The 15,695-nt window shown below is 44.5% G+C and overlaps 1 protein-coding gene across 9 annotated transcripts in view; it reads right to left on the reverse strand.

Annotated features, from left to right (window-relative positions):
• GRID2IP (Grid2 interacting protein) overlaps positions 1-15,695 on the reverse strand; it is a 105,129-nt gene that overhangs the window by 69,850 nt on the left and 19,584 nt on the right. For all 9 annotated transcript variants that reach the window (XM_074964981.1, XM_074964979.1, XM_074964983.1 and 6 more), the window contains exons 2-3: positions 13,460-14,052; positions 8,010-8,164 (exon numbers count right to left, since the gene is read on the reverse strand). In XM_074964981.1, the coding sequence (XP_074821082.1) occupies positions 8,010-8,164; positions 13,460-14,052 (748 nt within the window). The remainder of the gene's footprint in view (positions 1-8,009; positions 8,165-13,459; positions 14,053-15,695) is intronic.

A 15,695-nucleotide genomic window follows, 5' to 3' on the forward strand; every position in this document is an offset into this window, starting at 1 on the left:
AGTCAAAAAAGCAAACAAAATGTTAGGCTAGAGAAACAATGAGATGGAGACTAATGCTGAAAATCTTCTAATACTTTTATCTGACTGAATGATCCCTACCTGGAATACTCTATTTAGTTCATGTCACCCTGCCTCAAAAAAGAAAACACAGAACTAGAGGGGGCTCAGAGATGCTCAATAAGAAGTTGGAGAAACTTCCTCATGAAGAGAAAGTGAATGGTCTGAGACTGTGTAACATTTTAAGAGAGGAGACAAATAAGAAGGAACACACTAGAGGCATACTAACTAACTGTTATAGAGAAGATAAAGGGGTTGCTTCTATTTACCGTTTTCTCATAAGGTGACTTTAATGAAACCAAAACTGAGCAAAGGAAATGCTTTTTACAGAACACGTAATTGACCTGTGGGACTCACTACCACAAGATATCAGTGAAGCCAAGCACATAATAGAATTAGACATTTATATTCCCCATTTATTAAGGAAATAAACTCTCATGCTTGAGGGCATGAGCCAACCACAAAGTTCTGGGGGTTAGGAGGGAACGTACTCAGGGCAGGTTATTCCATAATTGCCCAGTAAGGGCTCCCTGGCCCCTTTCTCTGAAGCAGCTCATACTGGTCACTATCTACCTGGCCTAGATGGACCACAGGTCTGATCTGGAATGGCAACTCCTATGTCACTATCACTACACTTACATACATCTGTAGAGCTGGAGAAAGCACAAGAGATCATGCTAAGAGAATTCTGGGGCTCAGTTCCCCCCTATGTCTGAGCTGGGCCAGGGGAAGGGGCATCAAGGAATTTGAACCAGCTCCATAATTCTGCACTGACAAGGCTAAGAGCTCCCCACACCAGCGTGTAAGGGGGCTGGTGCAGGTTTCCACCAACAGGGGGTTCCTCCCCATCAGAGGAATTCAGAGCAATGTTCTGGCCCCTTCATACCACCCTAGTGATGCAAAAGCATCACTGCACAATGCAAAATCCAATCCCTGGTGTTAGACATATACAGCAAACTGAAAAACTGAAAAAAATCCAGCATAGGCAGCTCATATTGTACAAGGCAAGACACACAGCCTGGCTCATGCTTCCAGCAATGCAGCTGGCAAACAGGAACCTGGGTTTCTACAGCAATGTTTTCTCTCAAACTCATTTCATTAGATTAGATGGTAAATCTTTTCCCTGAGCTAAGTATTTCATTCACATGAAACCGAGATTAGCTGCCCAGGACACCGAGCCCTCCTACCCCACCCCTAACCTTTCACACCAGGGCACAGGGAGTGATTAAGGGTTTTTTTAAAAATCAGTTATTTTCCAAATCACAGGAAACAAAATTTGAAGCTGCCTTGATGGCTTTGCCCTTTTAGGGAATCAGATGCTGGGGAGTGACAGCTCTGATTGTGCTTCAGAAATTCATGCATTACCATCAGGAGAGTAATAGATGATTACTACTTTGACTTCAGACTCTGACACAACATGATGTGCATTAGGGAATAAAATGAACAGTGAGGAAAACAAGCAACAGGCAATGCTCCATGGGCTTAGAGGTCCAGAAGGAATAAGCATCTGAAAGTTCAGGTGCTCATTTGAATCCCCTGTATGGAAAAATCCTATATAATTTCATAGGATTGAAGACAATACAGTTCCATAGTAATGGAACAGGGTCTATAGAAATGATGTGAATACCAAAGAGAATTTCTTAGAGAATAATGTCCTTTCTATAAGGTTTTTTGTTTTGTTTTGAAGTTCAGGATGGATTTGAGTTTGAGTGAAGGTCCAGCTGTGGTTTTATTCTATCCACACTGGTTCACCTGTCTCTGCCCCAGCTGTCTGTACATTCAGTCCCATACAAAATATAAACAACTGAAATTGTATCTATGCTTCCATAAAAATCTAATCAGAACATTCATAATCTTGATAGTGATTTTTACATAACATAAGAACAGCCATACTGGGTCACACCAATGGTTCATCTAGCCCAGTATCCTGTCTTCTGACAGTGGCCAATGCCATGTGCCCCACAGGGAATGAACAGAACAGGGAATCATCAAGTGATCCATTCCCTGTTGCTCATTCCCAGCTTCTGGCAAACAGAGGCTAGGGACACCATCCCTTCCCATCCTGGCTAATATCCATTGATGGAGCTATCCTCCATGAATTTATCTAGTTCTTTTTTGAACCCTGTTATAGTCTTGGCCTTCACAACATGCTCTGGCAAGGAGTTCCACAGGTTGACTGTGCATTGTGGGAAGAAATACTTCCTTCTGTTTTAAACTTGCTGCCTATTAATTTCATTTGGTGACCCCCTAGTTCTTGTGTTATGAGAAGGAGTAAATAACACTTCCTTATTTACTTTCTCCACAGCAGTCATGATTTTATAGACCTCATTCATATCCCACCTTAGTCATCTCTTTTCCAAGCTTAAAAGTCCCAGTCTTATTAATCTCTCCTCATACGGAAGTTGTTCCATACCCCTAATCATTTTTGTTGCCCTTTTTTGAACCTTTTCCAATTCCATCCCTAGGTCTAAAGCCCCTCACAAAGGAGGTAAAAATCATGGTCTCCATTTCCCAAATGAGTTAGCTAAGAGACAAAAAGGTGAAATGAGTCCAATCTGCCCAGGTTTCAGAATAACAGCCGTGTTAGTCTGTATTCGCAAAAAGAAAAGGAGTACTTGTGGCACCTTAGAGACTAACCAATTTATTTGAGCATAAGCTTTCGTGAGCTACAGCTTATGCTCAAATAAACTGGTTAGTCTCTAAGGTGCCACAAGTACTCCTTTTCAATCTGCCCAAAGTCACACAGCAGCAGAGCTAAGAATAGAAGCCAGCACTCCCAGCTTCATGTCTAACTCACTGGAGTTAGTCCACTGAATGCATCTGATGAAGTGAGCTGTAGCTCACGAAAGCTTATGCGCAAATAAATTTGTTAGTCTCTAAGGTGCCACAAGTACTCCTTTTCTTTTTGCGAATACAGACTAACACGGCTGCTACTCTGAAACCTGTCACTGGAGTCTGTTTACTCCCTTCACTGAGGAGCATTACACGAATCTAGAAAGAAATGAACATAGCTGGAAGTTTCCCCACCATCTGCCTCCATAGAGAAGACAATTTTCTGCCTGTAAATTCCTTAAGTGTGCCAGCTCAGCCTTGTATGTACATCTTCCTGTGTGAGAGAGTGGGCTGACCAATAACAATATTAAGATCTTCTATAGTGTCTTCCAGCCAAGGATCTCACAGTTTTACATCAAGTATTGAACGAACCATAAGGTGGGTTAGTGTATTTCACAGATCGGGAAACAAGACACAGAGGTGAAACAACCCGTCCCAAGGTCACACAAAGGTTAATAGCAGAGCCAGGAGCAGACCCCTAATCTCCTGCAAACTTAGACTGTGCATTAGCCCCCAGATCACCCAGGATCACAGTGGCTAAGCACCCAGAGAGATTCCCCTAGGAACAAGAGTTAATTGGAAAAGCAGAGTTAATTTAGCTAAAGGTGACAAAATCCATTATCTAGAATAATTACATGGGACATATGTTTGGTTGGTCTTCACCCAGCAAGGGAGGCACTGCCTGAGAACTGACATCAGCTACATCTGGCCCACCCCTTCTCAGCACAGATGCCCATTCTCGCCAAGGTCTGCTTGACCTACTGGCAATCAGAGTGGGAGTGCAGCCCCCTGGCGCCTCCCAGCAGCATTCCCACTCTGATTGCCACTAGGTCAGAGAGAATCAGAAGTTCCACACACACCAGGAGCTGCAGATGGTTGAAAGGTGGCAAGCATGGATGGGTACCAGGAGGCTGAGCCAATCTCTCAGTCATGTTTCAAAGGTGGCCATCACCTGATTAATGATTCACTTTTTCTTTCTCCTAAAGGAAGCTACATGCAGTAAATGCGCATGGTAAGGTGACAATACTTTCATTTGAAACATGGTGTGATGCTGCATGAAGAAGGCAGGCAAGATGGGCTGCGAGCTCCCATCACTCTCTTTGAGTTGCAGTTCCCTTTGCAAAAGTTTCTAAGACCCTGTGCATGGAGGACAGTTGTTATGGTAACCATAATATCTTACAATTCAACTGATTAAACAGGAATTGGAAAGCTGGTCCCAGAGTGGAGCCAGATGGAGGTCTGATTCCCTAATGAACATCATCTCCGACAGACCATAATCCCCATCATGTGTCCTGCATGCAGACAGCATCCCACTGCAAAATAGACCTGGCACTGCCTGGCCATAAAAAGAACGTGCAGCACCTGTTATACAGACTGTGGGGCCAATCCGGATCTCACTTACAGCAGGATATTTCCACTGAAATCAATGTGTAACTGAGCTCAAAGTCAGGCTTCTGTGCATGGGGTATGCACAGCCATGCCATCATCAGCATTAAACAATCATAGTCTATTGAGGACCATTGTACCAGCCAGAGTGACCACTGTTGAGGGGTTACACCAGGCATCACATAGTGAAGTTCCCAGATCTGGCTCAATTCTGCAAATCCACAAATCTCTTGGATAGCCCCTGGGCAGACCCAGGTAAGGTCAGGGTGTGCACCCCTTTGCATGTCGATGGAGAGTTTAAGAGCACGGTGTGCTGGGGTGCTTTGTCCATCCTATCAACCTGGCCAAAGAGCATGAAACTCCCTTTTTTGAATATAATGAGTGACTGAAGGAAAGCAAGATCTCTGTGACGTTATGCCCGTACGTGGTGCCCAATGCTCATTTACGACTCAGGCCCTTTTACACCGCTCTGGCACTGACTGTAAATGGCATTTATGCCTATTTTAAGGCTATGTTACACTGGCAGACTGGTGTAAAGTGACTTTTTTGTAAATGAGAATCAGGTCCTCACTCTTTACACTTAAAGAGACAGGCACAAAGGCTCTTTCTGCATAGGAAAATCTAACATCTATGTTCCAAGTGCTGTTCGCAGACACACTGATCTCCCCACAGCTTAGCCACTCTTACTGATGTTTTTCGGGCTCCTTTTGGAGTGATGGTACAGGCCACTCTTTCTGCCAATTGGTGAGAAAAGGAGCTTCAAGGGCAGTAATTTTCCTGTACTACCTTTATGTAGGGATTCAAGCTGTGCTGTAAGTGCCAAGCCCAGAAAAACCAATTGCTGTGATCTAGTGTATCTACTGGCAGGTGGGGAGAGATTCAGGTACAGCGCATATACATGGACGTGCAGCCCCCTTGAGGTGCAGCCCCCTTGAGGTGCAATACACACCCACCTCCTTTGCACACACACAAATATACACCTTTCCCTTGGCATACACACACACACATACTACCTTCACATTCCCAAGACACTTCAAACTCTACCCCATACACACACACAGGCACGCAAGGAGCAGAAAGCAGAGCAAATAGCATTGCCAAGGATAGTCTCATCCAGAGGCTCAGAGACGGAGCAATATTTAAAGCCAAGCAAACCTTTTTCTTGACTGGAGGTAGTGACACAGCCTGTAAATAGCTCAGAGCCAAGTGATCTGCCAGCCTTTCACTGCGCCCTCATTAGCTGTTTCAGCTGTGCTGGGTGTAAAAGCTGAGAGGAAATGTCCCATGGGAAACAGGAAATAATGAATTTGTCACTAATTCAACACTGTGTGATATTAAAAGAAAATTACCAAGCACAGAGCCTGCTTGTATCCTTCTGATTTCCCACCTCCCTGTCCACTTCCCCCACCACTAGGAGTTCACACTCAGGGTCAGGGGAAGGGAAGCCTTATTGTCTGGAAACGTCACTGGAGCTGGAGATTTGAGCTGCTTTTTTCCTTCTCATAATAACAATATTTTTCCATCAAGTTTTGAAAGACAAATTATCCTGACAAGACCTTGTAGAGCCTGTGGCCCCCTGTTTTCACATGACAGGCAGCTAGTGTTGGGAAGGCACACGGCAGGTCAGTGCTGTAATTGCAGGCTTCACTCCGCTCCACAGAAAGCTGACACTAGGGCTGACAGATGGACTAAGGCTTGCAGTGTGTTTACTGGGAAATGGAAAGCCAGCCACTTTCAGAAGTCTAAAGTCAGGCAAAAGATCCCCGACTTTGGGAATTTTACCACTGTCTTCAAAGGGAGCAGGATCAGTCCCCGTTTGTTCATGGGAGACAATGGGTATGTGCCACAGATTAATTAAAATAGTGCTGTTCGTTCTGGGGATCAGAACAAACTGGAAGGAATTCAGAGAAGAGAACCATAGTGATAAAGGACTGGAGAGGCTGATTTATGAGGAGAAATGAACAGCGCTAACCATGCAAGGCCGGGTTCCCAACTGCCATTCAGACAGGGCAGCATTTTACACCTGCTTTGCACAGGTGTAAATGACAACAGAAAGTGGAAGGCAGGGGAGAATGAAGCCAGTAGGTCTCGGCCATAATGCCATGAGGAGAGTCTACAGTCCTCATTCTCCTCTCATTTACCATCCCAAGGGATGTGGAAACACTTGGGGCATCTAGACAACTGGACAAAGCACAGAAGTAGACTGTAGAGAGCAATCCTGAATGGGACATGACCCTTCTTCCATTTCTAATGTTCTATTTATTCTAGAATTATATAGTCACTTCGCAGTTGCTCTACAACCAAGGCTACTGAGGGAGTTTTCTCCTCTTTACATAAAAGATTGCCATAAATTTGCTGCTTTGGAAAGTGGCTCACTTGAATCAATACAACTACTAATCTATGTTTCCCAGACCCGTGGCGTCCATGCGTGTTTGCAAGTGTGACCCAAAGAAATGGCAACATCCCATCCCGGGGCACAGGAGGCAGCTGCAGCTCAGACACAGTACTCTGCAGTGGCAGCAGACAGGTATAAGGTAAAAATCTGCCAGCCAATCTGGCAGAGACGAAGCCTTGCCTGCTCCCCCTCATTCTGATTCACCCTCCGGCCCCCGGCCTCCCCACGCAGAAGTCTGCCTCTCCTGCTCGTCAATCCATCACCCCCCTAACTGAACCCTAATTTATCTCCAGTTTTCTAATTGTGGATTTTGGTTTATTTTCCATCATCTTCCTTGGTTAATTTCCAGACATTCTGTAGCTAATTTAGTTTCTGTTTCAAATGATGTCCAAAAAAAGGGATCCAGTTAAAATGCTGTTAGTAGATGGAATGACTCACCAAGGAAGGCAACAAACCAGAATATTTTTGTGAACTTGACAATGGGAGATTTCATCCCTCAACCAACGCTAGCCACAGTGAACGTCACCTCTGCAAGCACAGAACGTCACCTCTGCAAGCAGGGTTATGCATGACACGTGCTAGGGCACACATCTCTAACCAGCTGACTCCTCTACCTAGTGAATGCACTTGCCATGTAAACATGTCCTGCAAAATACTGTAGCTGGGACTCGAACTGAGAGCCTGTGGATCTGTAAGCAGTGATTGTTGCAAGTGGGTTAAATGACAGTGTCCTGATGGCTAATCTGTGGCCTTATGAACTTCACACTGGAAAGAATTCAGGCCCTTCTGCTCTAATTTACAAGCCCCCTCACTTGAGCTCCAGGACACTGTCAGTTACCTGTAGTCATAGCTCCGTGGGACTCCAGCAAAGGGTGACATAGTCATACATGCTGGAGTAGGTCTAATGTTCTACCAAGTAGTAGGGACACAAACGCTCGTCATAAGGTGCTAGATTTTCTACTGAACTCACCACCTACCAGGTCCCATGGAGAACAATGTGTAAATGTCAGGTTTTGACAATCTGTCCTTGTACTGTGTTGAGTTAGTCTCAGCTGCGAGTTAGCGTCTCCTGGCAAAGCTGATCTGGTCTCAGTCAGGAGTCTGCTCCCCTTGGTAGGAGTCAAAACAATATAGTCTCAGCTGAAAGTCACTGTGCAAGTCTTACACTTCCCAAATCAAGAAAGTGAAAGATTCTTGGTGCTGCTGATTGCAATGAAGGATTGGAACGGTCTCTATAATTAGAGCCCAGTGCCCTTCATCCATATTTGCCTCCACCACCTAGACACCCCATGTATTAATTACCTGCATGACAACATGATAGTTACTGATTACTTTGTACCTGATATTGTCAATGAGAAGTTGATGGGATTCTTTGGTGAGAATCATGGAAAGGGTGTAAGCCAAGTATTCCACCTTCCTCTCTGCCGCATACTGTTTCAAGATGGTGAAAACTTTCTCTTTTACCTCTGGCTGATCTCCGAGAATTTCGTCAACCTGTGTGGGCGTGGGAGCAAGATACGCATTAACAGAGGTGGAAACTGACATGAAACTCAATGGAAATAAAACCATCAGAATCACGTACATATTTGTAATACCTGGACCAACACAAAAGAGAGGAAACAATTTACTTAAAAAACAAACAAACCCACCCTTTATCATCAAATGATCGTGTTAGATGCTAGTGACACAAACTCAGGACTCCCAAGGACTTCACTGCTGTCCTTCATCATATGCAATGGTCAGTGAGAACTTTACAGCAACAGCAGGATTAGAAATTCTCCTACTTCAAAAGCACAGAACCCCACACATGAGCTCAAAAATAACCTTCATTTGCAGTGTAGGGCATGACACAGTTGAACAGTTCCGATTCTATCCTAACCCTTTAATTACCACATGATTACACAGAATGACATTTTCTTGCTATTAATTTATTGAAATGCTGCAGAAAAATAGGAAATTAACCTTAGAGAAACTCTTGCTTTGGTGCAGAAAGTGGGAAGGGGCCACGTTATCTCATGGTTCCCAACCACTGGGATGTGTACCACTGCTAGTACCTCAGGCTTTTGTGACTGAGATTCCCAGCTCCCTTTCTCTGCCTTAATGAAAAGCCTTGATGCTAGTCTTCAATCACTCAGTTACACATACTCTTACCCATAGCGGACCCTGGCAAGGGGTCATGACCCTGCAAGATCCCATCTCTGACATATAAATGAATGGGAGGCATAAATAGGTACTGGCAGGTACAGCTGAGCTCAAGGTCTTAGTCTAGTTACTCTGTTACTCCAGTTACCCTAAAAGATTGGAACCTGCTGTGTAAGCTGGCTTTGGAGCTGTCTGCTCACCCTGGAATTTATGACTTCGGAGAGTCTGCATTCTAGGCAAATGTTCTCCAGATACAATAAATGCCAAGCAAGCAGAAAACTGTCTGAGATCCCACCCCTGCCCCTGTTCCTCTTTTGCTTGCTTTTCCATTGGTGAAGCATTTTGTGGGCCAAGCAGTGACCCCCAAATGATGCAGGCATCTGACTTACTGGGGCAGGGCACTGCTAGGAAAGCCCTTCATCAGCTCCTGCAACCCCGTTACACTTACAAATACAGGTTGGAACTAGTAGCCAAAGAACTCATTCACTCTTTGCTCTTGAGTAACAAAGGGACCACACCTTTCCTTAGGTTGGGTTCTCTCCACTCCAGAAAAATATCTAAAATGAGCAGAAAATAAAACCCATCTGAGAAGTGCCACATGCTGGCTGGTGACAGAGACCTTTACATAAGAAAAGGAAAAGGAGCTGTTGCCTCCTGGTCCTTGTTCCACTTTGAAGTTCTCCAAAGTCACTTCTCACCGGTGTTTCTAACCTACATCGCAAACCACAAGGTACCTGCCAATTTGAAAAAGCCATCACGTGACCACTATTGAAATTCCCAGTAAGCAGCAGACATTTCAAGGTTATTAAATCTGGAGCAGTAAAAACAGCAGTTACACAGCATACAGACTCACATGCTCCTTACTCTCAAGTGCCAGTGCAGTGTTTACAATGAACCTGGTATTTTCAGTGGGCCAGATCCTGAGGTCCTCCTGTTAAAGTTTTTTCTGAGTCAGGACTTCAGGATTTAGCCTAAAAGAAAATTATAAAACCTGGTCATATAATGAAAATTCTGGGCCAGAATCCTGGGTGCCCTCTGGCTGCTGCAGCCATAAACCCAGCGATCTAATGAGTTAAAGATTCACCTGCTTACAAGAATCCTTGGGGTGGAGCACAGCTACCAAAGCATCTCCTATACCACACCCTCCAGCTACTTTCCCCTCTCCTCTCCTCCCCACGCAGGGACATGACTTGGGAAAAGAGATTGGCAGGGCACCTCTACGTCCCGGCAATTCTTAGCTCTAGAGCGGTCCTTTGGGCCATGGTCAACTGGGTGTAAAGTAGCACAGTTGACTTGAAAGTCATAAGAGGGAACTCCCTGTGTTTATGCACAGAGCAAACACAGGATGGGCAGTGGCAGGACAAGCTTCCCTTCCTTTGCCTTACTGAGGCACATAAATATGACCTGAAGGGGCTACAACTAGGGATAAGAGATGTTCCGTCTCCATGATCCATTCAGTCCTTGACCTCTCTCTGCCAACAAGGGGGCCTAATGGTGAAAACAGTATCATCTGCCACTGGGAAGGGGACTGGGACTAGCCATCTCATTCATTACTCAGCAGCCACTAATCACTGGGCTCAGTTTACACTGTAAATTCTTCATGACAGGGACTGTCTTTTTCATTGCTATGATTGTCTGTATGGTGCCTGGCACACACCTGGGTGCTCAGTGAATAACAACAGGAGAGGGTGACCTGTAACTGAAAGCCTAAGTATTATTATTATGTCCTGACAAAGCCCCACCCTACCCCACCTCACCATTCAGACAAAGAACAACAAGCAAGGAGGCCAGAACCCCATCTCTGGGTCCATTCTTCCCATCAACTTCTGTAGTTCCCCTTGGAGTGGGCCAGACCGGAACATTAAGTCCAATAACACACAGATCCTGGATCAGTGACTCAGACACTGGAAATGTTTGGATGCAGATTTCGAGCCCCCAGGTCAGGGATAGGTCACTGAGGGTTTGGGTTCATGCCCACAGCATAGCCAGCCATGACAATAATACAAATACTGCCACTTGAGTCACCCAGCCCCCTCCATGAGTGCTGTTAGCCCAGGAAATCAAATCAGATAATGATCTAGCACTCAGTGCAGGAAAAGCCTTCTGCACCTTGGGCTCACAGAGCACCCAGCACAGAACCCAGTGCTACCACAAGCACCCTTAAACCTTTTAGCACGTGACCAGAGCCTGGACCCCAGTGATGTTGTGAAACAGAGGTGAGCTACTAGTTCATTCTGGGTAATGACATGTAGACGAGCTTCCCAAGCATCCCCCCTGGCTTTTTGGCTTATTCTATCCAATTCTACCACCAGCAGCTCTAACTGAAGCAGCGTTTACCGATAAAGGATGGAGGGAAGCACTCTATTGGGTTTTATTATTTTCTGCAGCTTGTTGAAAATTAGGCTACTTAAAACATCCAAGCCATTACACTCCTGTTCCTGAAACCAGCAACCCACAAAGCTCTACAAACTCATTTCCACTCAAACACTCTGGGGAACAAGAGGCTGGATGAGCTGGTACAGAAACAAAGTGTGTGGAGGGGTTACTGCTTGCAAGCAGTGCAGATTGATTAAAGTTACATAGAGATGCAGCAACCACACCTACATGGCTAAATCCAGCTCCACTTCCGTGAATGGTCCCATTGACCTTAGAGGCACACATTGCATGAGGAAGAGCCTTTCCAAAATCATTAATGTGCTTGCTTCCTAAATTTTAATGACAATCATCCGAGAAATATTTACTGTGGTTTAATCCAATTGCACTTGACAGTGTAAAACAGACCAACACCTTCATCCATTTGTTAATCCTCAATAATCAGGAGGTATCTGTCTAACATACAGTGGGACTGCCTTTGGAATCATAAATTAAAAGCCCTCAATTTAAAGCCTGACTGAAGAGTGAGATTCTGCTGATACTGACACATCTCTTTACTAATATCTTGGTGTTTATCAGCTTGGGATCAACAAACACAACCCGGTTATTTCATAACAGTATTTTAAAAGGACACTTTGAAATGGAAAGTAGGAAGATTAAAGAAACAACCATGATCAAATTTATAATTAGCAAGAGGTGATGAGTTTGGCAAATTACCCACCGGGTAACCATCAGGAACACAATGAAGCTGTAATTACTTTGATTTTTTTTACTTTGCTGCAAAATAAGAGCTACATTTTTTTAAAGGCTGATATGATAAAACTCTAAATAAATATTTAGATACTGAAGAGAAGGATATCTGGCCTTACAGATAATCGCTTGACAATAATTATGCTTTAATGGCGAAAAATTAATAATACCTGGCTCTTCTCTTCAGCCTTCCACCCAAAGATCTCAACACCCTTTGCAAATATAAATTCATTCTCACAATCCTCATCTGTAAAATGATGGGGAAACTGAGGCACAGAAAGGGGAAGTGATTTGCCTATGGTCACCATCCCTTTGGTCAATGGCAGAGCTGCAAATAGAACCCAGAAGTCCTGATTCCACTCTCGTTAACCCAAGTTTTATCCAAATGTAGGGTCACACTAATTTACACAGTTATAAATGAGAACAAAATCTGACCCCAAGTCTCCTGACTCCTAAGCCTATGTTTTAACCACAAAACCATCTTGACAAATCAGGCTCCTCCCACAAAACCATCCCCCTTCTCCTTTAGAAGACATTTTTGGTAACAGTGAAAGAGAATGTCCCCAAAACTTGCCTCTGTGAACCCTTCCACTGCACAGATAGAATCCGTGCATGGGACCATTCTTGTTTCCAGCTAGATCTGAGAGGCACACCCCTGATTTTCAGATGTTCAGAGAACCCACATCTCAAACTGACGTCAATGGGAGATGGAAGCGCTCAGCCCAAAGTCAGCCCCCAACACTCTACCTGGCACTGAAAATACTATACACACCAGAAAAACTGGAGCAGGCAATGAGAGCCTAAGGTATAGCTGGGCTTCCAAGACTCTGCATTCAGTGAAAAGTGGCAAGAGAAAGACAGCTCCACAGGTTTCCTGTGACTTACATGGTGGAAGGGAAATAACAGGAAATGGCCAAGACACCAGGCGAGTCCTCCTTGTTTATGCATTAATATATAGGCTCCTGCCTCGACCAGGAAATAGTCACCACCCACAGCCCCTGACCCAAATCACATCTGGCCTCCAATATTTGAGCACACCTGGGATGACTGACAGATTTATATGGAAATCACATAAAACTCAATGACTTGAGTGGAGCTACCCTGATTTACACCGGCTGAGGATATGGCCTTTTGGTCTTTGCATTTTGTGAACAAACCCAGTGCTCATGGTAAAACGCCAGGGGATTTGAATTCCTGAGACCAGAAGTGTCCCAGTTTCACTCAACTCAAACATCAGTGACCCCAGTACATAAGAAAAGGGAAAACATGGATCTATATTATCCAAATCTGCAAAGATATTACTGGACATCTCTTAGTAGAGCTCATTCATGAATAATACTTTGTGTGTTGACTCTTTGTGCACCCCTTCCTTGAGTGAAGAGCTCCACTAAGTGCTCTAATCACTATCACCTATGAACACATGGATCTGGCCATTTTTACCACAGCCGCCTCCTCTTCCCCGGCTTTAGCCAGACTCACAGTGCCCTGCCAGACTGCCATCTGGCCCTGTACCCTGGGCTTTACCTTCTTGTTGAATTCCTGAGCCTTCTGTTTTCTCTCTTGGTGGATGGTGTCAGCACTTTGGATGAATCCCCGTACACTGCTGCTGGTCCATCTCTGCACTCGCCCAAGCCGCAGCAGCCCCAGTCTCAGAGCCTTCCCTTGGCAGGATTTGATCATGGCAGCTGCTGCTTCATAAAGCTTCACTGGAATCCCATTGACTTCCAGCACGTAGTCTCCCAGTTTGATTCCACACTCAGAAGCAGGCGAGTCTGGGGCTACCCTCTCCACTTGCAGTGGGTTGCCACTGTGACACATCAGGCTGAAACCAAACTTTCCATCCGGGCCAGGATTGATATCCATCTGCTGAATGCGTGAGACCACTCCAATGCTGGGAGGCACATTCTCACACTGCCTCGCCAGGTTGATGAGAGTCTCGCAGTTCATGGCAGAAACATGCTGGCCTTCTATCTCCAAGATCTGGTCTCCTGGCTGAAGACCAGCTAAATAAGCGCTGCTGCCCTCTTCTACTGCAAGGATGTAGCAAGGACCATTTCCACTTATCTTAAACCCAAACTCTTCAGGCCACCCCTGATTGGTAGCTGGCATGGTTGTAACTGGAGAGGAAGGGAAGAAAAAAAGTTGTGAAACTGTTTCCCATACAGTCAGAACATTAGGTCTAGCTGCTGTTATTTATATAGGATGCCGTCTGGCGGGAATTCTAGTCTGCTCTGTGTTCTCATTCCTTTGGAAAGGAAATGCCCATGATAGGGTGGGGAGAAGATCCTTTTTATCCCTCTCTACAAACCGCTCCTTATCCTTCTAGTCTAGTCCTTTTGTTTCCTTTGAAGCAAATTAACTGTCTTTTACCCGCGTAGTGAAACCATCATTTCATATTCCTGGTAATGTCACCCTAAAAACCAAGTCACACAAATTACTCAAAATGGGTTACTATAACAAATATTTCTCATTACACAATGACTGCAAAAATATCTGTATTAGAATTTGCCAGATCCTCTAGATCCTGCTGGAATGAGCACTCATGGACTTCACATGGGAGAGGTAACATTGCACTCGCACCAGTCTGGCCAAGACCAGGTAAGCTGCAACACCCTTTATGTGGTACCAACCCACTTTCAGTATGATGAAGGGTAAACCCAGAATTTAAGAAGAGGATGTATGAAAGGCCTGATTCATGAGTAAGAACAAAGGATCTGATTCTGCATCCACTGAAATCAATGGTGTGATGCTAGCAGGCCAGGTGCCAGCTCTTGCTCAGGCTGCAGGAATCAGCTAAGAACTGACAAACTCATAACTGGAGACCAGACCAATTCACTTATGTGTTGCTCAACATAGGTATTAGTCTTATAAGAATGTAGTTAGTGTTTAGAGTCTATAGAATGTTTGTATATTGCTGCATGCATTTATCTTATTTGTAATGTTTGTATTCCATGCTACAAGGAAATACATAAGTTTTGCTTTACAACTCTGAAAATAGAAAAGGAGTACTTGTGGCACCTTAGAGACTAACAAATTTATTTGAGCATACGCTTTCGTGAGCTACAGCTCACTGAATGCATCCGATGAAGTGAGCTGTAGCTCACAAAAGCTTATGCTCAAATAAATTTGTTAGTCTCTAAGGTGCCACAAGTCCTCCTTTTCTTTTTGCGAATACAGACTAACACAGCTGCTACTCTGAAACTTTGAAAATGTTTGCTCTAAACTTGTGAACTCAGATGGGACAGGTGTTTCTCCCAGCCCATCCAGAAGAACTATCGAAATCAGATGGACCATCAAGGAACATTGCAATACAAATAATTGGTGAATGGCCCAGTCGCACTTTGGGAATGCTGCATACAAGGAAGCTCATCCTATGGACTTGGAGGCTGAGTGTAGGAAATAAAACAAAGACAAGGGAAGTCTTTCATCTCTTTGCTGTTTGAACTCTCACAGGCCAGAGACACCAAACTGAAGACAGAGATCCCCCAGGGCTATGCCTGGGTCCGCCCTGAAAGAATCTTGAATTCACCGATTACTACAACTGTCACTCTCAGGATTTAGATTCCAACTCATTTGTGTGTATATGTTTGTTTCTATGAACCTGTAAATAACTCTCTCCTTTCTTTTTCCTAGTTAATAAAACTTTAGATAGTTTATTACAGGATTGGCTACAGGTGTTGTCTTTGGTGTAAGATCTACGGTACCAGCTGATCTTGGGTAAGTGACTGGTCTCTTGGGACTGGAAGCAATCTGAACATTT

The sequence above is a fragment of the Natator depressus genome, chromosome 10, assembly GCF_965152275.1.
Source record: "Natator depressus isolate rNatDep1 chromosome 10, rNatDep2.hap1, whole genome shotgun sequence".
In the NCBI taxonomy this organism is placed as follows: domain Eukaryota; kingdom Metazoa; phylum Chordata; order Testudines; family Cheloniidae; genus Natator; species Natator depressus.